Raw genomic sequence first — 27940 nt, forward strand, 5'->3', positions numbered from 1 at the left:
TCTTCCCAGTAGAACAATGTAGGCACTTGTTAATCAAACCAAGTCTGACAGACTTCAAAACAAGTCAAATGACCCCTTTCATTTTACCTTAAAGTCCCAAAACATAATCTTAGAAACCTCATAACTGTAACTACCATAGCCACCACTAGAGCATTGTTTATAGTTTGAGACAGCAAAGAAAACAATCGCCCCATAAGTAACTATAATTTTTTGTTCAGTCTCTAAATCATTATTGTGTCTAAAGCTATGCATTGATGCAAAGGCAATGAATGCCAAAATGTCTCAGGCAACGCCCTTCTAGAACTGAAGTTACTGCAGCCAGTAATTAACCATTTACAGCACTGTTACTGTTCTTTTGATTAATTACACTGCTTATCAGTAACCTTTGCAGCAATATTTCTTCAGCCAATTATAAAAACAGGGCAAAATTTTCCCTACTTCACAGTGGAGGTGGAACATAGATAGAACAGTACAGCACAGTACAGGCCCTTCAGCCCTCGATGTTGTGCCAAGCTTTGTCCGAAACTAAGATCAAGCTATCCCACTCCCTATCATTCTGGAGGAGCATGGAAAGTAATGGGAAGCAGCACAGATGCATTTCTGCTGGGAAATGCTTTCCCAGGCCAAGCTGGGAATTGAACTGGCCACCTACTCCACAGAGACAAAGCCAATTATGCTGGTTATCCCCAATCAGGAATGACTTGGGGCCTTGCTGGCACTTCACTGGTGGCAGAGCAGCCCTCACCAGGTGCGGAGGCTGTGAGCTCAATGGAGATGGTCTGCCTGCAGCAGCCTGGTGGGTCATTGGAGCCAGATAGGTTTCCCCTCCATCCTAATGGACCTGCCAGCCTGGATATTGTTTGTTTCTGCACTGCTGCACTGGCCAGCAAGGGCATTTCCATTTTGAGAAATCCTCATGGTCTCCATCCTGACTCAGCAAGGCCCACCTCACCCAACAGGGCTTAGCAAGGCTCCTGAGCTGCCTGCCCTTCCATTGGGCTTGCAGCAGAGAGACAGCCAGCTGTCTTTAACTGGGCGGCAAATCCAGAGGTGGAAAATTAGGAGAGTGACTCCCCAATAGATTGATGAGCTAGTTTTGGAATGTGGCAAGTGTGGACTCGGAATCACCATTTGGTCCCAATGTTGGGAATCCAACGCCCCTGGCTAAATCCACCCACAAAACCTAAAGAGCTGCTATGGGCTAAAATAATTAAATAACCCAAATGGTACCACACCATAAATCTGCATTAAATCCAACAAACAAAGATTTATTTCAGCTGGAACAGGCAACTTGTACTCAGGGAAAATATAGCATCTGCAAAAATATATCCTTGAGATCATAGGAATCAAAGTTCACTTGTGGGAACAACTGTCTAATTGATGCAAGCAAGCAAAATGTAGCTTTTAAGTTAAAATGACAAACAAAGGAAATTAAGTAATGCTACCTCTCGTTTCTTTGCTTCATTTTTGTTGTATTTTGGGAACAGGTAGGAGAAAATATTACCGCAGCAACATGCAACATGGACAAGGGGGCCTTCCTTCCCCAGGCTAAGCCCTGAGGCAACAGCTAATACCAGAGTGATTGTTTTAATTAGCAAAGTCCATTTGCCCAGGTATCCCCGGATGATGAAGCCACTGAGAATGGTTTTAATCTGTAAAAGAAAAACATAGATGTATTTAAATTTAATGCAAATGTCTTGGACTACATGTTGCTCTCAACAAAACATCAGTAACTTCAGCAACACAGTGTCTCCAACTCCTGCAATTAAAAATCTAGTTTTGAATAGCTACCGTAATACCAGTCAGCAGTGAGAGGCTACTCAATGAAGCAAGCGAAAGTAGGACAAGGAAACCACCTTTATTTTTTAAATTATTTGGTGAAGAGATGTGGGTGGCACTGGCGAGGCCAGCATATGTTGCCCATTCCTAATTTTCCTTGAGAAGGTAGTGGTGAGCCGCTTTCTTGAACGGCTGCAGTCCATGTGGTGTAGGTACACCCGCAGTGCTGTTAGGGAGGGAGTGCCAGGATTTTGTCCCAGTGACAATGAAGGAACGGTGATATAGTCCCAAGTTAGGACGGTGTGTGGCCTGGAGGGGAACCTACAGGCAGCGCTATTCCCAGATTCCTGCTGCCCTTGTCCATCTGGGTGGTAGAGGTTGAGGGGGTTTGGAAGCTGCTTTGGTGAGCTGTAACTTGGAGGTGGTACACAGGGCTGTCACTGGGTGGGTGTCAATCAATTGAGCTGCTTTGTCCTGGATAGTGTCCAGCTGTTTGAGTGTTATAGCTGCGATACATTCAGGCAAGGGGAGATGATCCCGTCACAAATCCTGACTTGCACCTTTTGGTTAGTGGACTGGCTTTGGGGAGTCAGGATGGGAGATGCAAACTTAGGCTTATACCAGAAAATACTTTTTCATACAAAGTGATCAATGAGCTTCTCTGTAAAGTGATGGAAGAGTCACTTAACAATTGGATATTACAATGAAAGGACTGCAAGGTGTTTCTGGAGGGAGAAACTAAGTTTAGTCGGATGACCCAATTACTTCTTGTATGGTAAAATTCTACAATGGGCTTATGAAGTTAGTATTTAATTACAAATCTATAACTGATCACTTGACACAACACCACCTGCTAGTGGACAAAGCTAGCAAAAACTGTACAGTTCTTAATTCCACTTCATGCTTTATAAAGACAATTCTGGTCCAAGTTCCAAATATCCAAGGGGACAAAAGATTCAGTTTAAGCCTGACTCGCTGAGAAAAAGAACTTTTTTTGCTGTTTTCACCATTGAACAATCTGAAGTCATGTACAGAATGATTGATACAGAGTAAAACTCATTACATTCTGTTCAACAAACTGTTTTGACATTAAATGAAAGAGCAGCCCCGATTGAAGAATTTAATAATTGCTCCACTTGCAACTACCAATTTATTAACTTAATTGTAAATGCTGGCCAATGGTGTGCTTGGGGGATCCAAGCCTCAGGGGAACTTGAATAAGACCGTCTAACTCAATTAACTTAATTATTCCAGAAAGCAGAGAGGGAGCATTTTCAACACATCAATTTGGGCTGGATCTGAATTCACAATCCAAAGTTAAATGTTGGTGTGCTAACCCATGCCATCACACTTCATGTAACTTTTAACTGTTTTCCTTATTATTCTACAATCTTCTTCCTGCAAGCTCAAGGGCATCATACACTGCTCTCGGAATTGCCTTAATTTGCTTCTAATTCCGTGGAAGGCCTGACAAAACAGTAAAAAAAAATGCACCGAAAAATAGCAAACCACATAATTTGAGAACATCAATGGCCAAAAGTAATATGGACAATTTTCCAGAGTGTAATCTGGGTAATTTTGTCTGTCAAAACCTACGGCAGAGAACGGAGTTACTAAATGTTTTGACTTTGAGAGATGATCCATGGTTTCACGTTTGGAAAGCAAAACAAAACATGACATAGCTGCCAACCAGATCGACCTTGAGGTGTTCATTCTCCTGAATGGGAGTCTCAAATGGAGGTAAGTCACAGATGACTGCTGCCCAATTATCCACCAGTTCTCATCTCTCACTTTTTCAGGTGTCTTCTTGCTTCCTCATTAAGCCCATTGAGTGGCCTGGAATGGGAGACATCATTCCTGAGATTTTGGTTATTTCCCTGATCTTCCCTGCTACCATCAGACTTTTGAATGGGCCTACTTTATGTTAAGTTGACCTTTCTCCACACCCTAGCTATGACTGTAACATGATATTCTGCACCCTCCCCTTTCCTTCTCCATAAGACATAGGAGCAGAATTAGGCCACTCGGCCCACCAAGTTTGCTCCACCATTCAATCGTGGCTGATATTTTTCTCATCCCCATTCTCCTGCCTTTTCCCCATAACCCCTCATCCCCTTATTAATCAAGAACCTATGTATCTCTTTCTTAAAGACACTCAATGACCTGGCTTCCACAGCCTTCTGTGGCAAAGAGTTCCACAGATTCACCACTATCTGGCTGAAGAAATTCCTCTTCACCTCTGTTTTAAATGATTGTCCCTTTAGTCTGAGGTACCCTCTGGTTCTATATTTTCCTACTAATGGAAACATCTTCTCAACGTCCACTTTATCCAGGCCTCGCAGTATCCTGTAAGTTTCAATAAGATTCCTCCCTCATCCTTCTAAGCTTCAACGTGTTCTCCCCTACGTACTCTATGTGCGGTATGCTTTGTCTGTATAGCGCGCAAGAAACAATACTTTTCACTGTGTTCCAATACATGTGACAATAATAAATCACATCAAATCATGTATCAGTCTCATCTCAGAAGACCCTCTTCCCTTCAGCTTCCAGATCTGCAAAGAAAGCCAGCACTTGAACCTTTACGATAATAAAATCTCCCAGCACAGAGACACTTGGCCCATCATGTCTATGCCAGCAAAGTATTAACGAGAACTTTTTTCCTCTTCAGGTACTAACAAAGCTGCAGCATACTTCCAGCAACTTAAACAAAGTATTTTCAATAATGAACACTTGCTTGGTGTTAATAAAGTCAGCTTGTAAAAGTGGATTTCAGAAAAGAAATTACAGGATCTCACCTCTGGAATTCCGGAACCACAGGCATACGGAGCAAATACCTTCACCAAGGAAACGGCCAGGAAGCCAAATCCCAAGGCCCAAAAAATATACATAATGTAGTTCATTATATAAGAACCTGGTCCCTGGAAAACATTGCACAGTTAAAATAACTCCACTGAAAAATCTGAGGACTTTGTTCATCATTTATCAAACCAGAAGCGCAAGACACAACAAAGGACAAAACTAAATAGATTATTTTTTCCCTTGTTTTCTTCTCCAACAACAGTCACTACTGTGTTTTTGAGATAATTATATGGTTAAACTAAAAATCCGTTCTGCTCCTGTAAAGCTCAATTTATTTCTTGTGGTTATTTTTAGTATCCTGACTGGAAATTGAACACTTTTATTTCAGAAAGATAATCAGCATCAAGCACCGAGGTCTTGCATTGCACAGGGTAACATTCCCTCGACTATTCCAATATTCCTTTGCCCAACTGCAAAGATCACCATTTTACTTGCAACTCCAACCAACCTTAAGACTCAGGCAAAACTGCCAAGTTGGGGCAGTTTTACTCAGTGGGATTGTAGCCAACAGGGAGTTGGTAAACCCATTTAGCAAATCTATGATTAAGCTGTACAGTTTGGGAGGGGTACAGATCCAATGAATGAGAGGGTCTCAACCTGGGGCAATGAGAGGACTACATTTGGCCCCAACATTCTTAGACTAAGGAGTATAAGAAAACAATACAGTTGCTACTTGCATGTGTTATCAAGCAATTAGAGGCAGCACAGTGGTTAGCATTGCTGCTCCACTGTGCCAGGGACCCAAGATCGATTCCCAAATTTGGTCACTGTCTGTACGGAGTCTGCACGTTCTCCCCGTGTCTGCGTGGGTTTCCTCCGGGTGCTCCGGTTTCCTCCCACAGTCCGAAAGACGTGCTGGTTAGGTGCGTTGGCCATGCTAAATTCTCCCTCAGTGTACCTGAACAGGCGCCGGAGTGTGGCGACCAGGGGATTTTCACAATAACACCATTGCAGTGTGAATGTAAGCCTACCTGTGACTAATAAATAAACTAAAACTTTAATCTATCTGCTGGTATCGGTGAGGGAAGAATAAGTTTGGGTGCAATGGGACTGCTCAAACGGATGACATGGCTCAGTAACTGATGGCAATCTTCATCCAGAAAAATACATTAACACAAGTCCTTTCTGGAAAGAAAATAATGACTTACAAATTAAACCCCACCACCCTCTCTCTCCCACACCCCGCAAAAACCAACCAAAACCCTCTATGAGTCAGAGAATCAACTAATTGTTTAATACTTGCAACAGGCCATTGGGAACCTACTTACATCCGCTTGTCCAATTATTAATTCAGCCCATGTTTTCCACTGAGGACACTCGTTTCTTGCTTCAAACGTTGGCTCATTGGATCCCCAGCAGCACTGTTCATGATTAAACCACATTGCGCTCAGACATATGCCTTCCTTTAAGTCAGTCATCCAGTCTGCAGCAATATCTATTAAACCAGCCAAGGCACCTGAAAATCATGAGATGGTGTCACATCTTTAGACGTTAGTTCTCTTCAATTAAAAAATTTAATGCCCCACCCTTTAATAATTATCACAACTCAAGGAATACTCTTGTTTTTGTCAAAACTTAGCTTTTTCTTGGTACAAGGGAACAGAAGTGGGTCATTCATTTAGCCCCTCAAACTAGTTTTGCGAATAAATTTGAATATTTGGCTGATTACATGGAAACATAGAAGATAGGAGCAGGAGGAGGCCGTTTGGCCCTTCAAGTCTGCTCCACAATCATGGCTGATCATCCAACTCAATAGCCTAATCTTGCTTTTTCCCCATAAACTTTGATCCCATTCGCCCCAAGTGCTATATCCATCCGTCTCTTGAATACATTCAATGTTTTGGCATCAACTACTTCCTGTGGTAATGAATTAATGATTAGTATAACAATATCGGACAGGTACACTTCACTGCAGTTCAACAAACTGAGACGGCAGAGCTCCCTCTCTCTGACAACTGCCCCTCCTGTATGTAAACAGTATCAACTACATAGACCAGCAACATCACGCATCTAGAAACTTGCCAAAATGATGGCTAGGCCGTGCATGCTGCAAGTAAAGGCTCTGAGCATTTGGATTCTGGATCTCTGTATTATGGACCAGATCCTGACACGCGCAAACTGACCTTAATGTATAAAACAAGGAGATTGACATGTTGAACAAGAAAGCACAATAGCATAAAATTTCCTTTTAGTTGTCAAGTGGTACCTATACCACATGGACTGCAGCGGTTCAAGAAGGCCGCTCACCACCACCTCACTGAGGCTAACTTGGGATGGACAATAAATGCTGGTCTAGCCAGCGATGTCCACATCTCATGAATGAATGAAGAAGCTTTTTCTTTTGCAAAAGCTTCCCCAAAAGACGTAAACACAAGATACAAATACCCCACTACCTTTAAACAAATGGTATTGAAGGCAGAGTTGGGAAAGTATCTTCAATGGGCAAAATATTTTCCATTAAATTGTTCCGCAAGGAAAAAGGAAACTTAATTTTGGGAGATTTGGGGCTGATTCCTTCCAATGAATGGTACAGCTTGTGCACAGCATACTCTACTTTTAGTAGTGGCTTGCATTTATAAAGTTCCTTTGATATAGGAGAATGTTTTGATGTGCTGCATGGAGGTGTCAGGAAAAACGGGCAACAAACCAAAGGAGCAAAAATTAGAAGGTGTGGCTCAAAGTTTTCAGAGAGTTGAGATTTAGGGAGAGTCTTGAAGGAAGAATGGGTAGGGCAAGATGAAGACATTACAGTGCAACACAATTTAATGGATACAGTAGTTCAGCCAAGGTTGCGGAATCTATAGTTCAACCTCAGACAGATGTCAGGGAAAGGAATGGAGTCAGTGGCTAGGAAACCAAATTTGCAACCGAGGTCAAAGACATTGGCTGGACTTCTCCAGTCTCGTACACCCCGCCACCACTACCAGCGAGAACGGAAAATTTAGCGCTCCACCGAATCTCCATTCACCGCAGCAGGACCAGAGAATCCCAGCTACAGGCGAGGCCAAAGAATTCCAGCCATTGGCTTTGGTCTTTTTAATAATTATTGGGAGGTTATTCTTGTTCATTTAGTACTGGGTGTCAGACAAGCAATTGGACAATTCAGAAGCAGTGGGCAGGCTGAGGGGGGCGGCAGTGAGTTGGTCGCCATCAATGTACGTGTGGAATCTGACAGTGTTTTCAGAAGAGGTCACCAGGGGGCAACATGTAAATGAGAAATAGGAGAAAGCCAAGAATAAAACCTTTGGGAGATATCATAGGGGTAGTAAGAAGGATCATGCCAGTGGTTCTCCAACTGCGACTGGATAGAAAGAATGAAACCAGCCAAGTGGAGGCCCACTCAGCTGGAAAATAACAGAGAGGCACTGGAAGAGACTTGTGCAATATATCAATGTCAACAGCTGGAGACAAGTTAAGAAGGTGAGGAGGAATAGTTTACCTCTGTCATAGTGAAATAGGATGCCTATAGGATGACTTTGATAAAAGTGATTTCAATAATGACAGATTATAAACCTGATTTGGCGGAGTTCAAACATGGAGTTGCAGGTAAAATATACACAGATTGGGAGATGGCAACATATTCAAGGATGACAGAAGAAAGGACTGCTAGAGATAGAGTGGTTGTTTGCAAGAATGGAGGGGTCAAAAATTACATTTTTTGAGAAAGAATGGTGATTCAAGGGAAAAGGGCAATACACGAGGAGCTCATATCAGATAAAAGGGGCCAGGAAGGGAATTGGGGGGGGAATCAGCAGTTCAGTGTCAATAATACTGAGGGGGCAGGAGGTGAATCTCACCGAGATGATGAACTCAGAGTGATCATCAGAAGAGATAGGAGATAAACTGGAGTAAAGTGAGAGTTCAGGGCCAGAGCAGGGAAATCCGAGTGGAATTTTGGCCCAGTGGGATAGGGGATAGAGAGGAAAGCAGCATGATAGCACAGCGGTTAGCACTGCTGCCTCACTGCGCCAGGGAGCTGGGTTCGATTCCCGGCTTGGGTCAGGGTCTATGTGAAATTTGCATGTTCTCCATATCTGCGTGGGTTTCCTCCGGGTGCTCCGGTTTCCTCTCACAGTCCAAAGAATGTGCTGGTTAGGTACACTGGCCATGCTAAATTCTCCCTCAGTTGATCTGTTGTACAACATGTCTACCTTAAGATGGAACACTTCAAAGCTCAGCCCATCCCCTCAGCCACATTAATATAAAACAAAATACTGTGGATGCTGGAGATCTGAAATAACAAGTGTTGGAAACAAGAACACAAGAACAGGCGCCAGAGTGTGGGGACTAGGGGATTTTCACAGCAACTTCATTGCAGTGTTGATGTAAGCCTACTTGTGACAATAATAAATGAACGAAGGTAGCTGAGAGTGCTCAGAAGTCATATGGACTTGAAACAGTAACTCTGTTCTCTCTCCACAGATGCTGTCAGACCTGTTGAGCAATTGTTTACAATTTACATAGATGATTTGGAGTTGGGAACCAAGTGTAGTGTGTCAAAGTTCGCAGATTCAAAGTTCGCAGATGACACTAGGGTGAGTGGTAGAACAAAGTGTGCAGAGGACACAAAGTCTGCAAAGGGATATAGATAGTCTAGGTGAGCGGGCGAGGTTCTGGCAGATGGAGTACAATGTTGGTAAATGTGAGGTCATCCATTTTGGCAGGAATAACAGCAAAATGGACTATTATTTAAATGGTAAAAAAATTGCAGCATGCTGCTGTGCAGAGGGACCTGTATTGATCGCAAAGATTTGGTTTGCAGGTGCAGCAGGTAATTAAGAAGGCAAATGGAATTTTGTCCTTCATTGCTAGAGGGATGGAGTTTAAAAACAGGAAGGTTATGTTGCAGCTGTATAAGGTGCTGGTGAGGCCACACCTGGAGTACTGTGTACAGTCTCCTTACTTGATCGAGGATATACAGGCACTGGAGGGGGTGCAGAGGTGATTCACTAGGTTGATTCCGGAGTTGAGAGGGTTGGTTTATGAGGAGAGACTGAATAGACTGGGACTACACTTATTGGAATTTAGAAGAATGAGGGGGGACCTTATAGAAATATATAAAATTATGAAGGGAATAGATTAGAAGCAGAGACATTGTTTCCACTGGCAGATGAAACTAGAACGAGGGGGTACAGCCTCAAAAATAAGTGGGGGGCAGATTTAGGACCGAGTTGAGGAGGAACTTCTTCACCCAAAGGGTTGTGAATCTGTGGAATTCCCTGCCCAGTGAAGCAGTTGAGGCTACCTCATTGAATGTTTTTAAGACAAAGATAGATAGATTTTTGAACAGTAAAGGAATTAAGGGTTATGGTGAGCAGACGGGTAAGTGGAGCTGAATCCATGAAAACATTAGCCATGATCTTATTGAATGGCAGAGCAGGCTCGAGGGGCCAGGTGGCCTACTCCTGCTCCTAGTTCTTATGTTCTTGTTTCCAACACTTGTTATTTCAGATCTCCAGCATCCACAGAATTTTGCTTTTATATTAACGCGGCTGAGGGGATGGGCTAATCTTTGAAGTGTTCCATCTCAGGGTAGGCATGTTGTACAACAGATCAACTATTGGTTAACTTTCTATTTTGATGAATGTGACACATCATGGTCATGACACACATCACACAGAGTAAAGTATTCACAAGTACAGAGTGGAACGACAGCCTTTTATTTAAAAAAAATCAGTGCTAAAAGACTCCAGCTATTTATAGAAGCTGTGAACTATGAACAAGGATTTGAAATTTAAGAAAATAAGTTACCCTGGCAGTTCTTTTAGAATACTTAATGAGTATTGGAAATATTAATACAGCATAACTATTTTGAACCATGTCTAGTGCTTTCACATCAGGACACTGATACTACTACTTAATTTGCAACCACCCAAAAATAACAAACACATGCCATAAATGTAATTCAATCGAATTAATCATTACGTTGCTCGGTTAAATGTAACCCACAAGTACATGTATCAGCTCAACTCAATAGTAAGGACAAAGTTATCTTGTTTGATACCCACCCAAAACACACACCTCAGCTTTTGACTCCATTCATCTCCCCAGGGATGTATTCAGGAGAAGCTCAATGATGTGTGGGTTCAATGTCCTCAGCCAAGCTTCCAACTCCATGCTATCCATCACTATCTATTTCTAAATCGGCTATTGAAACCCTACCTACATGTGTCGGCTCTAGACTTGTCTCCCGTGATATCCTCAGTGGCTTCTTGAGTTTCGTCATTCACAATCTACAACTAATCCCAAACTCTGCTTTTCCTTCTTATTCTGAGCCAAGTCTATTCCTGTTTCACCCTGGCTTTGCAAATCTTGACAAAGTGAGAAGTCTCACAATACCAGATTGTACCCCATTGTAGATGAGAACAAGAATGTTGAAACCCTTATGTTTTAAGCTGGAAGATAATGAAGATTTACAACGATTTGGAGATGCTGGCGTTGGGCTGGGGTGGGCACAATAAGAAGTCTCACAGCATCAGATTAAAGTCCAATAGGTTTATTTGGAATCACGAGTTTTTGGAGCTGCTCCTTCATCAGGTGAGTAATAGGTGACTCCGAAAGCTCGTGATTCCAAATAAATGTATGAACTTCAATCTGATGTTGTGAGACTTCTTACTGTGCCCACCCCAGTCCAACGCCGGCATCTCCACATCTCTGCAAATCTTCATTATCTTCCAGCTTAAAACATAAGGGTTTCAACATTCTTGTTCTCATCTACAATCCCATCCCCACCATCACATACTCTTCAACCTCCACAACCACGTTCAACCTTAAATTCCAACATGCGTTCTCCATTCCTCTGCTACTGACCTCATTTGCAGCCCCATCCCTCTGCTCCATCTTTAGCCAACCCAACCTAAAACTCTTCTGTCTCCTTCATGCGTCTCTTCCAAACCTATTTTGTAGGCATTTGAAGTGTCAGCTTCAGTCAGTGAAATCCATCATGTGACCCAGCAGAGCGATGGACTCGAGTTCCTCTCTAAAACTTAAGCATACAATATAAATAAACAGAAAATGCTGGAAAATCTCAGCAGGTCTGACAGATCTGTGGAGAGAGAACAGGGCCAACGTTTTGAGCCTGGATGATCCTTCATCAGAGTTCTCCACAGATGCTGTCAGACCTGCTGAGATTTCTCAGCATTTTCTGTTTTTGTTTCAGATTCCAGCATCCACAGTATTTTGCCTTTATCATAGTGCAGTACAATACTGATTGAATGCTACATTGCCAAGGGTGCTGTCTTTCAGGTAAGTTGTTGGATCAGTGCCGCATCTACCTGTCCAGGTGAATTTAAAAGATTCTATGACACCATTTGAAGAGAAGTGGGAGAAAAAAAGATATGCAGAAAAGGAGCAAAAGGAATATGTTCAAGCCTTGCACCTTTTTTGAATTAACCACGAGTTTGAGGAACTTGTAGTTCCCTGTCACTTTCTCCATCGCAACACCTCAGTCGATCAGGGTCAAGACTTGCCAAATAGCACCCTTTACTCTTACAGCATAAATTGTGGTGAGCGTTTGAAATTTGGCATTCTTGCGTTTGACCTGATGAGTGCAAGATGAAAAGCTTTGGCAACATCTCTCTTTACAGCAATATTTAATCCTCCTTCATGTAGTTTACATGATCAACTTTCAAAATGCATAAAAGCACAATTAAACCACAGCTGGACGCATAACACCTGTTGGCAAAATTGCCTACACTATTAGTTACGAAAGTTATATCATAACATGTTTTGTACTCTTTGTGCAAGTTATTTAAATTATATGAAGTCAGCAACATATATGGTTTTTGTGGCTCCTGAGGATTCAGTAAAAAGATAGTCCATTGCTCAGATACTTCTAGGCTTCAGCACTTGAACATAACCCTCAACGTATTTTCACTAATTAGTTCTATATTTCCATTTTAAAACAAAATCATAAAATAAAATGTTTCATTTAGACTTAGTTTACTGAACTTCAACTTAACTGCACTCCGAATTAAAATGATATCTGTGACCTGTGATAGTCTTGTTGTTTCCTTACCCGATGCCAGACCAGTCAGCGTGACAACCAGCCATCCCGACCAGGCATCGTACAGACTTTTTATAAACTCCCACACAGAATCTTTCTTCTTGCTGGTAATCTGGAATGAATAAATATTGAGTTATATCTTATACATGAGGGTTTGTTTGCCACACAGTACTCAACCCTCCTACATAGCATAGAGGTCACAAATGACATACATAGTTTCACAAATATTTTACTGCAGTTCGATAACTTTGAACATTTTTGCAGTCACACTGCAAATCCAGAAGCAACCTGCACACATGCCTCAATTTAAAGTTACAATTAAATAACATTTTAAGGAAATTAAAGTTGCACTGACAAACTTAGACAACATTGCTCTTAATCTCTTGCTGATTCATGAACGTTAATGCTACTCATCTTGCTACAAATTGTGATCACTCACCTGTTGGAATTACACACATGTACGACACACTATCACCAACAACAACTTGCATTTATGTAATGCCTTTACTGCAGTGAAACATCCCAAAGTGCGCAATGATAGCGTTGTCAAACAACATTCACGTCAAGCCACATAAGAATATGTGAGGGAAGGGGTCAAAGACATAGGTTTTCAAGAGCATCTTGAAAGAGGAAATAGAGGTAGAGCGGTAGCATGGTTGCAGAAAGTCTGGTTCAGGTTTGGACAGTTATCAGGAAGAGTGATGGAGTTGCTAGATTGGAGTACAGAAGCTGTGATGAGGTGAATGGATGGGTGGGTGGGTGGGTGTGTGCAAGTATATGAAGAAAGGCACTTCAGCTTAGAACCATAAAATCCCTACATTGCAGAGGAGACCATTCAGCCCACTGAATTTGCACCAACTCTCTGAAAGACCATCTTACCCAGGCACGTTTAGATGGACCAGGAACCAAACCCACCAAGAGCTCATGCAAATTATAAATAGGTCCTTTACTTTGCTTCAAGTTAAAAATAAATAAATCTAATGATCGGAATAAACAACGAGAAACAATAAGCAAGGAAAGTAAAAGAAAATGTGTGATCCAAATCATTCTGATATGCCTCCTTACAGGCACTCAGCCAGCAATACACAGTAGATTCAGAGCATGTTATCTGATATCTCTGGCTGGGATTTCCACAGTGAGAGAATACTATCAAAGAGGAAACACTTGACAAATAGCTTCTGTTGTTTTTTTGGTCTAAAATGAATCTAGTTTTGCTGCTATTAGTTCCAAATATAACTTCATTGCAGTGTTAATGTAAGCTTTATTTGTGACTAATAAATAAATTTTAAATAAAAAATCAAGTCACAGAACTCAAGCTACATGAGATACAAAAAGGTCCGGAGGGGCAATCTTTTCACACAGAGGGTGGTGAGTGTCTGGAACAAGCTGCCCGAGGTAGTAGTAGAGGCGGGTACAATTTTGTCTTTTAAAAAACATTTAGACAGTTACATGGGTACGATAGATGTAGAGGGATATGGGCCAAACACGGGCAATTGGGACGAGCTTGGTGGTTAAAAAAAGGCGGCATGGACAAGTTGGGCCGAAAGGCCTGTTTCCATGCTGTAAACTTCTGTATTCAAGAGGCGGCTGGATACAGCACTTGGGGCGAATGGGATCAAAGGTTATGGGGAAAAAACAGGATTAGGCTATTGAGTTGGACGATCAGCCATGATCGTAATGAATGGCGGAGCAGGCTTGAAGGGCCAAATGGCCTCCTCCTGCTCCTATCTTCTATGTTTCTACAAACCTCTATGACTCTATGTATGTCAGACATGATGGGATAAACCATTTGCTTCAGGCTGTTGTGCAAAACTAGTTGTATCGGCCTGATATTCAATCCCACAGCAGTTAAGACGATAAATCCTGTTTTGCGCCAGAGCCCAAGATTAATTTCTATTCCACTGGTTTTATAAAATGGCACTTTATTTCACTGAAACTGAGTGGCAGGGTGGGTTAACTCTCTGCTTTTGTACAGCTCTAAAACTTAGTGGTACAGTGGATTTGTTTTTTAAAAATGGAGATTTGGTGGTAGTGTGTTAGCACACTGTACTTTACCCCTAGAGTTGTGCAGGTATGTGATATTTTCGTGAAAATTATAGACCAATTGCTTGTTGCACTTACTGAAATGCAGACTGTTTCAGTTGATACCATGGAGAAATTAAGTAAAGATTCCAACTAACTATGTTCTAGTAAATTAATCAATTTCCATTTCACTGAGGCATCGCTAATGTATTAACATGCTCTGCATTCCAGACACCGGTTCGTCATTTTATACTTATCACTTGAAAGAGCGACTTAAGATGTCTGCTTTTTTTGTAAAACCATTAATTAAATTCAGTCAGCTTTGCCAAAAAAAGTGTGCTTCGTGCTCAGGCTGCTTGATAGCATGCGAGTGCCTTGCATCCACTTTCTGAGATTTAGATCTGACTTCATGATTCTCTGCCTCGGTTTGCAAGTTTATCCTGTGCACTGCTGAGGCACACAGAGCAATGAAGGTCCCAAGTTTGGCTTCTGTTCTCTGCTGAGTTGACTGATTTCAGCTGAACTGGGTGCATTAATAACCTTAGCATATTTGTGGAAGAAGTCAAAATAAATGCGATGAGCATGGTCCCGGAGGGGTCTTTTTAGTTTATTTATCAGTGTCACGAATAGGATTACATTAACACTGCAATGAAGTTACTGTGAAAATCCCCCAGTCACCACTCTGGTGACTGTTTGGGTACACTGAGGGAGAAGTTAACATGGCCAATGCACCTAACCAGCACATCTTTTTGACTGTGGGAGGAAACCGGAGCACCCGGAGGAAACCCATGCAGACATGGGGAGAATGTGCAGACTCCTCACAGACAGTGACCCAAGCCGGGAATCGAACCCAGGTCCCTGGCGCTGTGAGGCAGCAGTGCTAACCACTGTGCCACCATGCTTAAATTTTTACAATTTACATCAATGGCTTAGATGAGGATAGCAAAGGCATAAATTTGCAGATGACACAAAGATAGATAGGAAAGTATGTTGTTAGACATAAGGAGTTCACCAGTGGATATAGAGAGGTTGAGTGGGTGGGCAAAAATCTGGTAGGTGGCGTATAGTGCGAGAAAATGTGAAGTTGTGCACTCTGACAGGAAGAATTTTTTAAAAACTTGAGTATCACTTAAACGGAGAACGACTGCAGAATTCTGAGATACGGATGGATCTAGGTATTCTACTGCCTGTGTCACAGAAAGGTAGTATGCAAGTAATCAAGAAAGCTAATGGAATGCTATTCTTCATTAAAATAGGAATTGAACAAAAAAGTAAGGATGTTATACTTCAGTTATACAGGGTGAGACCACATCTCGACTCCTGTGTGCAGTTCTGGTCTCCCTATTTGAGGACAGATGTCAATGTGTTGAAGCCAGTTTGGAGGAGGTTTACTAGATTGATACCTGGAATGAGCGGATGCTCTTCTGAGGAAAGGTTGGACAGGCTAGGCTTGTTTCCACTGGAGTTTAGAAGAGTGAGGGGTGACTTGATTGAAGTACATAAGATCCTGAATGGTCCTGACAAGGTGGACACGGAATGGTTGATTTCTCTTGTGGCTGAGTCCAGAGCAAGCGGACACTATTTTAAAGTTAGGGGGTCATCCTTATAGGACAGAGAGGAGGGAGATTTTTTTCTCTCTCAGAAGGTTGTGCGACTTTGGAAATCTCTGCCTCAGAATGTTGTGGAAGTGGGGTCATAGAATCATAGAAACCCTACAGTACAGAAAGAGGTCATTCGGCCCATCGGGTCTGCACCGACCACAATCCCACCCAGGCCCTACCCCCATATTCCTACATATTTACCCACTAATCCCTCTAACCTATGCATCTCAGGACATTAAGGGCAATTTTTAGCATGGCCAATCAACCTAACCCGCACATCTTTGGACTGTGGGAGGAAACCGGAGCACCCGGAGGAAACGCACGCAGACACGAGGAGAATGTGCAAACTCCACACAGACAGTGACCCAAGCCGGGAATCGAACGCAGGTCCTGGAGCTGTGAAGCAACATTGCTAACCACTGTGCTACCGTGCCGCCCGTTAAATATTTTTAAGGCAGAGGTGGACAGACACTTGTTAGGCAAGGAAATCAAAGGTTAAGCGGGGGTGGGGGATGGGCGGGGGGGGAGGTAAATGGGAATGTGGAGCTCGAAACACGAACAGATTAGACTGCCTATTGAACAGCAGAGCAGGCTCGAGAGGCTGAATGGCCTACGACTGCTCCTCTTTTTTGTCTGTTCATTAAATAAAAATCCTCCCACCGTTCCTGCTCTTAGTTTCTATCCGATCAGCAATTATTTCTGGTACAGCACAGGTCTAAAGGATGGGAGTAGGGATGCCAACATGCTAAAGCAGCTTGCTGACATCAGGGCTCATACATGAATAATGCAACTTGGACAAGGTATCTGAGAGTGAGAGTTCCCATAGAACTGTATGCAGCAAGGGCACAACATGTTGGACAAAGAAGGTGAATAACTTTTCATATTATTCACTCATGGGGAGAAATGTGAAGTGATGCATTTTTGTAGGAAGAATGAGAAGCTGTTGTGTTAAATGTTATAACGTTAGAGTGCAGAAACAAAGAGACCCAAGCACATACATACAAGGAATCAAACACCACAACCTTATTCAACCCACCCCAATAAATAGTTGGTTTAAATAACCACCTATGGAACCAACAGTGGAATTCCTGATTGAGACAGATTTTACTTTATTTGGTCATGTGGCAGAGTGAAAACTGGTACCTTCACAAACTCTCCTAAAATACCTACTGTAAAATAGACTGGCATTGCCACTGATAGGTCAAGAATTATTAAAATGAAAATGTATCAGAATCTAGTGAAATGAAGGGTTATTTGCAGATCAGTTTTCGCAATTATGGGTTTACGAGTTGTACCCACCTTTCTGTGCCTTTCTCGGTCTTTGCACTTCTCCCGCACCCAATCGATGGTGTGGAAATCATCATATGTCCCAACACCTGGTATAGGCTCATCTAAAAGGTCCAATAAATGGGTTGTGCTGTTTATTCCACCTCCATTAGTCATCGTATAATTGGCTCCTTTAAGATTAAAACAAAGGAAAAGCTACATTAAACTTGTTTGAAATGTTGAATCATTTCAAAGTGGATTTTTAAAAAAAACTGACATTGCCAAGTCTGTCTGATTATTCCAGGAACACTGATTATTACACTTCTTTTCATTTTTAATATTTCATATAGAGCCACCCTTTTCCCCTGACAGCGACATATTTTTATCTCCGGTGCAACAACCATAATATGCCAGCCCATCCTTCCCACTTCCAACATGTTCCCATTTTACAGGCAGTGGATCACAGGGATTAAGTTTATTAGGGGGCAGGATGAACTGCACCAGACACAGGTAAAAGCAACAGCACAAATTTAACAGCATCTACAGCAGGAATGAGATTACAACATATCTGCAACAACAGACTGTGTCCCCTGGTTCTAGAACCCCTTCTGACCCTTTGTCAGAGCCATCCACATTCGAAACATTAGCTCTGTTCTCTCTCCACAGAGGCTATCATACCTGCTGAGATTTCCCAGCACTTTTTCTCTTTGATTCAGATTCAAGCATCTGCAGTAAGTTGTTTTTAACCTTTCTGCATCTATCCTGTTGAGCCATAAATAACTATAATAACTAAAGAAATACAGAAAACAGTGTCAATCCTCACTTGGGTGTGACAGACAGTCTGTGATTTTCATTTGATCTTGGGCATCACCAACATGTTAACAATGTCAGGCGGCATATAATTGGTTAGATTGGGAGCCAGAAGTTAGGAAATAAATTTTCTTTCAATCAGTCTAACTGTAGGCTTTTTGCAGTGAATTTGGCAGGCTGGACTTCGAGTGAAGGTTCCTCTGAAGTAATATCTCCAGTACTAGACTTTATTACTTCTGTTTTTATGTCAAAAGTCCCGCGGCTAGCAGGAGCACCAAGACTTCTTGCTTCATCTTTTAAACTTGTTCTTGGATATGGGTGACGCTGACAAGGTTGCATTAATGGGCCTCCTGCTTATACAACTGAGTGGCTTGTCAGGCTACTTTGTAGGAAATTAAGAGTGGACCACATAGTGTGAATTATAATTAACAGTGGGCCAAACCGGATAGTACCAAAGCAAAATACTGTGAATGCTGGAAGTCTGAAATAAAAACAGAAATGTTGGTAATACTCAGCAGGTCAGGCAGCATCTGTGGAAGCAGAAAGAGAACAAATGTTTTAGGTTGATGATTTTTTACCAGAATGAAAAATTGTAACAGTTTTTCAATCAGTGAAAGGGGGAAGAGGAGGCGAATACATGTAAATTGCTGTTTCACTTGGAAGAAGTGTTTGAGGCTTTCAATGGCGAGGAGGTGGTAAAAGAAAAGAACAAAGAAAAGCACAGCACAGGAATAGACCCTTTGGCCCTCCAAGCCTGTGCCGATCATGATGCTCTAACTAAACTAAAAAAAATACTTTCTGCCCTTACTTGGTCCATCTCCATCTATTCCCTCCATATTCATGTACCCATCCAGATGCCTCTTAAATATTGCTAATGTGCCTGTTTCCACCATATCCTCTGGCAGTGTGTTCCAGGCACCCACCACTCTCTGTGTGAAAAACTTCCCCCGCGCACATATCCCTTAAACTTTCCCCCTCTCACTCGAGCTGTGTTGGTCTCAATGTCCTGGAAATAATCCTCATGATTTCTCAGAGGTGGATATCTGCCACATTTGTGAGACGGCTCCTGAGCCAAGTCTCCCTCCCAACCAATGTCATCAGCAACCTTCATCTGATCCTCTGCTGTTGGGTAGGTCAGGGATGAGTGAAGCAATGCACAGTGTGTTGGTTCTGCTGCCCCACGTGGTAGCAGTAGTTTCCATATTGATTTGATCTCTCATTTGATCTTGGTTTCTGTGCTCTGGAGATGTTGCCGGTAGGTCACGTGTGATGCCAAGGCGTGGTCACAGACAGGACATGAAGTTCTTTCCTGGCCTTCAAACTGTTCAGATGTAAGGCTGAAACAATGGTCTTGTCAGAGTTTGGTCAAAGTCTTCATTTTCTGAGTCTTCTTCATCAGTGTCATATTGGACTCGAAACTTAAACACTCTTTCTGCCCCCACAGCTAGAGCTGAGGTTTTCTTTTTCCAGAACTTTGTTTCTATTTCAGATTTTTAACATCCGGGAATTTTGCTTTTGTCTCCATTTTTTGAAATACATAGCAACACAGGAATTAGGAGCAAATTCAGCCCTTTTAGCCTGCTCCGCTATTCAATCAACTCATGGGTGATCTCTCCTTGGTCTCAATTCCACCTCACCACCTTGGAAATTGGCTTCCAAGGAACATAGATCTTCAGTAAGTGCTTTCTCAATGTTCTCAAGTTCTTTAGCCTGGAAAGCCAGGGCCAAGTCATCAGCACACGTGAAGAGCCATGATTTTGTGGGACGGAGGTCACTGTTGAAGAGGGTCAGTGCGAGAACTGACCTCTGGGATCAGTGTGGGAATTGCCTGTTGGTTACGCGTGGTGGCTGATTTGCTCTCCAGAGTGCATATGAAAATTCAACTGCTGATGATGGATTTGATCGGTTGTACTACATTCATACACCAGGTGATTTTGCAGAGTTTCTGCAGCAGGCTTGCATGCCACCAAATGTCATTGGCTGGGAGGGAGGCAGCAATCTTCATCTGATCCTCCTGTGAAAGCAAGTTTTCCCAATTGAAAACCTGTCACTACTTCCAAGACAACAAAACCCTGACCACCAGGCTCCTGGTACAAACTGTAAAAACCCACTGGAAAATGGATTCTCTGGGGGACAACAAAGCTGAGAAACAGGATGAGGAACAAAAATATACCAAAGAACAAAGAACAATACAGGACAGGAACAGGCCCTTCGGCCCTCCAAGCCTGCGCCGCTCATGTGCCCAACTAGAACATTCGTTTGTATCCCTCTATTCCCAGTCTGTTCATGCGGCTATCTAGATACGTCTTAAACAATCCCAGCGTGTTCGCCTCAATCACCTTGCTTGGCAGTGCATTCCAGGCCCCCACCACCCTCTGTATAAAATACGTCCCCCTGACATCTGTGTTGAACCTTGCCCTCCTCACCTTGAACCCGTGACCCCTCGTGTTCGTCACCTCCGACCTGGGAAAAAGCTTCCCACTGTTCACCCTATCTATGCCCTTCATAATTTTATACACCTCTATTAGGTCGCCCCTCATCCTCCGTCTTTCCAGGGAGAACAACCCCAGTTTACCCAATCTCTCCTCATAGCTAAGACCCTCCATACCAGGCAACATCTTGGTAAACCTTTTCTGTACTCTCTCCAAAGCCTCCACGTCCTTCTGGTGGTGTGGCGACCAGAACTGGATGCAGTATTCCAAATGTGGCCTAACCAATGTTCTATACAGCTGCAACATCATATGCCAACTTTTATATTCTATGCCCCGTCCAATAAAGGCAAGCATGCCATATGCCTTCTTCACCACCCTCTCCACCTGTGCTGCCACCTTTAAGGATCTGTGGACTTGTACACCCAGGTCCCTCTGTGTGTCTATACTCCTGATGGTTCTGCCATTTATTGTATAGCTCCCCCAGCTCAACAATGAAAGCCTACCCTGGGCAAAACATGAACTAGTCACAAAATAACTTTTGAATGTGAACATAGTCACCCTGCAAGAAGCCCACCTTGTGCACCACTCCAGCCATCGAGCCCATATCCCCCGGTATCAACTCATTATTAGTGGGATGGAAAGTGATGACAAGGGGACCCATATCTTGATTCAGGGAGGGAAGGGAAGGGGTGAGAGCAAAAATTCACGAAATAGATTGGAGACAGAGGAGGAGCCCAATCAATTATGCTGGGGGGAATAATAGCTGGTTCCCAGTTGGGATTGAAATAACAATCTGGAAGCTAACAAATTAAAAAAAAAGAATCACTGAATTCAGTTCTGCAATGTTCCACGGTTGGGTTTGAACTCCCAAACTCCAGTCGAGTATCGTAAATCACTGGATTACTATATTTACTGCCTTTATGCGGTGGCATGGTAGCACAGTGGTTAGCAAAGAATAACAAAGAACAATACAGCACAGGAACAGGCCCTACGACCCTCCAAACCTGCGCCAATCATGATGCAATAACTAAACTAAAAAAAAACTTCTGCCCTTACTTGGTCCATATCTCTCTACTCCCTTCCTATTCATGTAACCATCCAAATTCCTCTTAAATGTTGCTCACAGTACAAGGGACCCTGGTTCGATTCCAGCCTTGGGTGGCAATTTGTGTGCAGTTTGCATGTTCTCCCCATGTCTGCGTGAGTTTCCTCTGTGCACTCTGGTTTCCTCCCACAGTCCAAAGGTTAGGTTGATTGGCCATGCTAAATTGCCCCTTAGTGTCCAAAGATGTACAGATTATGGGGATTCAGTTCAGGACTAGGTCAGTAGAGACACAGTGGTGGGCATTTAGGGGAATATTTTAAAATACTCAGAAAAGATACATTCGAGTCAAAAAGAAAGACACTAAAGAAAGCACACAACATCCGTGGCTAATTAGCAAAGTTAAAGATAGCATAAAATTAAAAGAAAAGATGTACAATTCTACAAAGATAAGTGGTTGACCAGAGGATTGGACAGAATATAAAGAACAGCGAAGGATGACTACAGGATAAAAAAGGAGATGGAAATTAGAGTACGAGGGAAAGAAGGCTAGAAAGATGAAAACACACAGTAAGAGTTGCGACATACTTAAAAAGGAAAAAGATAGAGGAATTCAAAATCTTGAGAGGTCTGGACAGAGTAGATAGAGAATAAACTATTCCCACTTGTGAATAGTCACTAAAGCCTGCACTGCTTATGTGTGCGGTGGAGACCGGTTCAATTAAAGCTTTCAAAAGAGGATCAGAGTGTTACCTGAAAAAGAAGGACATGCAGAGTTATGAGGAGAAGGAAAGAGAATGGCATTGGTGAACTGCTCATTCAGAGGCGATGGGCCGAATGGCCTTCTTCTGCAATGTAACAATTCTGTGAGGTAAGAAGGGAACAAGGCAAATTAAGTCACGTGCAGCTGGAGCAGGGTGGAAAAATGTTGAAACAGGATGTGTGGTCAAGCATTTCAAAAGCTGCAGACAGGTCAAAGAGTGATGGTTTACTGCAAGAGTCAAAAATTTGAGTCTCATATTCAAGCTGTGCCAAGAGTGGAAACCTAATTGGAGTGGTTCAAAAATTGAGCTCCAGGAAAGATGGGGATTGATTTGGGAGACAAGATGTTCATCATTTTGGAGATGAAAGGAAGATTGGAAAAAGCATCGTAGTTTACAAAGACAGAGGGTTCAAGTGTTCCCTTTTTTAACAAAAAGAAAAGGGGGATGGCAGATTTGAAAGAGAGGCAATGTGTTATCTTTAACATGAACAGCTAACATGGGGTTCTGAAAGAGAAGTTGGATGATTAGCAATTTATGGGAATAGGTTGAGTCTCATGGCCAAAATAAGCTCAGGAAGGGCACATTGGGGATACAATAGCAGAGAAGTTTAAAGGGAGACATAAACAAAATATTCTAAATCATGACTGGCTTGGACAGAACAAGGAGGGACCAATATTTCGTATGGAAAGTGAGTCAACAAACAGAGGTTATGGATTTAAACTCAAGTATAGGCCCAATTTACTCAGCCTCTCATCATAGGACAACTCACTTATCCCAGGTGCCCATCCAGTGACCCTTTACTGTACCACTCGTAAGACCTTAGTTATGGAAGCCAAAACTGCAGAGTATTCCAACAAAGCTCTATACAATTGTAACAAGATTTCTTTATTCTTGTACTCTAATTCCCTTGCAACAAAGGCCAACATGCCATTTGCCTTCCTAACTGCTTGTTGTGCCACTAACTTTGTGTTCCTGATACAAGGATACTCAAGTCCTTCTGAACATCAGCATTTAATAATTTCACGCCTTTTAAAAAAAAATACATTCTATCCTTATTATTAAAGTGCATAATCTCACACTTGCCCATATTATACTCCATCTCCGACCTTGTCATTCACTCACTTGATCCGTCTATAATCTATTTGCAGCTTTCAGAGTTTTCAGGTTCAATTCTGGTTAGAGGGCACAGATGATGCACTGCATTTTTAATTATTCATTCACTTGATATGGGTGTTGTTGGTGAAACCAGCATTTCTTACTCTTGAGAAAGTGCTGGGGTTGAGTCACCTCCCTGAACCGTTCCAGTGCATGTTGCGAAAAAATGATTTTGCAACGACCTTGGGCAAAGATTACTTAACAGCAACATCCTTAAATAAATGTATTATTTAAACAAGAGAATAAAAGTCCTTTTGTTTGTGCTATATTAGTCAGATGGCTCTGGCTAAATGCAAATTATAGGTCACCCTCACACATTCATGAGAGGATCATCGCAAGGACTTCACAGCCATTCACAAGGGCAACTTACCACCACCTTTTCAAGAAACTGGAGATGGAATTGATATCGCCTTTGCACATCATGTCCCAAGATAAAAAAAGAGTCAAAAACAATACACTTTTAAACAGGAAAAGAATGCAATAAACATGCCAGCATTCATTGTCCATACCTAATTACTGTTGAAGAGGTGGTGGACCTTATTTTTGAAGCAGGTGATGAAAAGATAACCAAGGTTTGACAAAAACTACACAGATTTGCCACCAATAAAGCAGTGTAGTCAAACGTTACACTGTCTGAGTTGCTCAGGGTTGTTATTGGGTTTTGGATCAGTGCAATTGCTGCTTTCTCTTCAACAACTGGGTACTGCGGAATTAAGGCAAAACAGAATGCAAAACACAGGCAATGTCTGGCCTTAGAAGCTACCAGTTGCTTTAGTAACACAGCCATTACCTAATACTGCCATTCACCCTGATGGCACCAGTGTGGAGAAGATAACACTGTGGACAAGAGTATCTTTTGGGTCAGCAGCAAACTCAAGGTTGCTATTCAGCTATTGCAAATCAAAACCAACCAGATGATTTTCAGACAGAAAAAAATATATCCGAGGTCTTTCTTTAGAAGCATTTTTCCACAGATTGTGGATTAATTCCTCGAGATACGTGCAGGGGGTGCCAGCATTGCAAATGAAGCACAAAATGAATTTTAAAAAAAACAGAAGGCTCACATTGTTTAGGCTTAAAAGGGCTGTCCTTTTGACAGTTCCTTAGACAACACCTCCCAAACCCATGACCGCTACCATCTAGATGGACATGGGTCTGACATGGGGGTGACACAGTGGTTAGCACTGCTGCCTCACAGTACCAGGGACTTGGGTTCGATTCTTGCCTTGGGTCACTGTGCAGAGTTTGCACGTTCTCCCCTTGGCTACGTGGGTTTCCTCCAAGTGCTCTGATTTCCTCCCACAGTCTGAAAGATGTGCTGGTTAGATGCATTGGCCATGCTAAATTCTCCCTCAGTGTCCCCTAACAGGCGCCAGAGTGTGGCGATTAGGAGATTTTCACGGTAACTTCATTGCAGTGTTACTGTAAGCCTACTTGGTGACACTAATAAATAAACTTTTTTAAAAATGTCCTTAAAACATAGCACTATAACTTTCTTGTTACCATACCATGGCCAAGCCAAGGTGTGGCTACAACAAATAAAGACTTGTGCTGTGAAATCTGCTGTTCAATACAAATAGGATGTTTAAACAGTTCCAAGGTCCGCAGACTCAAGATTACAAAACTGGTTCTTGAAACTGATGAGGGAAAATAAATTGGCAATAATGCTCAGAAATATGACTTTGCAAGCCTCCTTTCTTTGGAAGCATTCTTCCACAGATAGTGGATTAATTCCTTGAGATACGTGCGGGGGTGTCAGCATTGCAAATGAAGCACAAAATGAATTTTTAAAAAACAGAAGACTCACATTGTTTAGGCTTAAAAGGGCTGTTCTTTTGACAGTTCCTTAGACAGCACCTCCCAAGCCCATGGCCGCTACCATCTAGATGGACAAGGGCGGCAGACACATGGGAAAACCACCACCTGGAAGTTCCTCTCCAAGCTATACACCATCCTACTTGGAAATACAACCTCTGCACTTGGAAGGACAAGGGCAGCTGGCAGAAGGGCAGACCGTCACCTGCAAGTACCCTTCCAAGTCACACACCATCCCGACCTGGCATTATAATGCAGTTCCTTCACCATCGCTGGATACAAAATTCTGGAACTCGCTCCTCAAAAGCACTTTGGGTGTACCAATACCACACTGACTGTAGAAGTTCAAGAAAGTAGCTCATCAGTACCGTCTCAAGGGCAATCAGGGATGGACAATAAATGCTGGCCTTGCCATATCCTTGAATTATTTGAATGAATGAATAAACAAAAATGTTCCCGGCAATCAGGTGGACAGGAAGCACGAGCTGTGTAATTTAATAGTCAATCTCATTATTCAAGAAACATTATGTAGAATAAAGAGCCTAGGGTAGTGACGCATTAACTCATAATAATGCTGGTCTTCAATAAGGTGGACAACAATGTAAAGATCAATTAATAATATCCTCAACACTAGTTCTCCTTACTTCCAGACTACTTATTCAGAACATAAAAAGTGACAAACTGTGTCATCAGATTAATATACTTATGCAAATGGAAAGCATCCAAACACTGTTATACAATATATTACTTGTCAATCTATTCAAATAGCATGATTTTCATGGTTGTTAAGTTAGTGTTTCTCCCGCCACATCCTTCTTCTGAAATTGGTAAGTGATGCTGAAGCTCAGATATACGTCAATGGCTTCAGTCAGTACTGAGCACCCGCGAAGGAATCCAGCCAGTTTAAAAAGTAAGAATTCCTAATCAGAGCAGAACTCCGAGGACGGAGCTGCCCGGCACAAAAACCAAAGGATTCTTGGAATTCTGAGAGAATAACTTCAACATTGGTGTCATAGCAAGTACGCAACTGGAGTTTGGAGGGTGAGTAAACAGCAAGACAATGTATTTTTTAACAAGTTCAGAGATCCCAGAGATAAAGAGCATGAAACAGAAGAGGGAGGATGGTGACAGTGGGGAAGGAAAATAAAAGAAACTAAATGTAGCCTCTGCACAAGGGAAGGAGCTGATTGGCAAACAGCTGATTAGTTTATTTCTGTTTTAAAAAAAACAAAAGATTTGAGTTTAGTTAGTCTAATGCAGTGGTTCCCAAAGGGTGCGGCGCGCCACATTGGTGCGGCGAGAGAGGATGGCAAGTGTGGCGGGAAGATTCAAGGACAATCAAAGAAACAGTTAAACATGGTTTAAACAAGCATTGTTTTATACTTTCTGGATGTCCCATAATCATATTATAAAGTAGTTGTGTTCTATGTTATGAATCAAGCACTGCCAGTTGGTTTTTTTTGTTTTTGAATGTATTTCAATGTATTTCTTATCATTAAAAAATTAGGTGTGGCGGGAGCAAATTTTTATTCCGAAAGTGAGGCCCAGTGAAAAATGTTTGGGAACCACTGGTCTAATGGCACAATGCATCAGCCTTCTGGAGTGCACATCCTGCTTCACGTGAGAACTCGAGGATAATTCTCACGTCCTGGAAAATCCCGGCCCAAATCTTTCTGCATCCAGATCACTGAAGTTTGGACGTAACTTGGCAGATGTGCATCAGGACACATACACGTGCTGAAATTTCCCAGGAAATTTAAAATGCCGGATGGGTTGATTTCCACTGCCTGGGAAACTCCACAAATGTCTCCGACATGATTTTGGTGCCAGAGGCTTGGGTCAGATTAGCGGGACTTGCCGACAGACCCTGGGAACACATGTTGGTTAATATCTGGTCTAACTCAGTGATTAACCAGTGCAGATCCAATGGGATGGAGCAGCAGTATAAAATGAAGGGTACCATTCTTAGCAGTGTAGAGGATCAGAGGGACCTTGGGGTCCGGGTCCATAGGACTCTTAAATCGGCCTCGCAGGTGGAGGATGCGGTCAAGAAGGCGTATGGCGTACTAGCCTTCATTAATCGAGGGATTGAGTTTAGGAGTCGGGAGATAATGCTGCAGCTTTATAGGACCCTGGTTAGACCCCACTTGGAGTACTGCGCGCAGTTCTGGTCACCTCATTACAGGAAAGATGTTGAAGCCATTGAAAGGGTGCAGAGGAGATTTACAAGGATGTTGCCTGGATTGGGGGGCATGCCTTATGAGGATAGGTTGAGGGAGCTTGGTCTCTTCTCCCTGGAGAGACGAAGGATGAGAGGTGACCTGATAGAGGTTTACAAGATGTTGAGGGGTCTGGATAGGGTGGACTCTCAGAGGCTATTTCCAAGGGCT

At 42.5% G+C, this 27940-nt stretch overlaps 1 protein-coding gene across 5 annotated transcripts in view; it reads right to left on the bottom strand.

The window, feature by feature from the left end:
* The window catches only part of clcn3 (chloride channel 3), a 159461-nt gene that overhangs the window by 43090 nt on the left and 88431 nt on the right, over positions 1-27940 (bottom strand). For all 5 annotated transcript variants that reach the window (XM_078215131.1, XM_078215128.1, XM_078215133.1 and 2 more), the window contains 5 exons: positions 17566-17723; positions 12656-12755; positions 5907-6094; positions 4575-4697; positions 1446-1652 (listed from right to left, as the gene is read on the bottom strand). In XM_078215131.1, the coding sequence (XP_078071257.1) occupies positions 1446-1652; positions 4575-4697; positions 5907-6094; positions 12656-12755; positions 17566-17723 (776 nt within the window). The remainder of the gene's footprint in view (positions 1-1445; positions 1653-4574; positions 4698-5906; positions 6095-12655; positions 12756-17565; positions 17724-27940) is intronic.

This window comes from Mustelus asterias, chromosome 6 (assembly GCF_964213995.1).
Source record: "Mustelus asterias chromosome 6, sMusAst1.hap1.1, whole genome shotgun sequence".
Taxonomy (NCBI): Eukaryota; Metazoa; Chordata; class Chondrichthyes; order Carcharhiniformes; family Triakidae; genus Mustelus; species Mustelus asterias.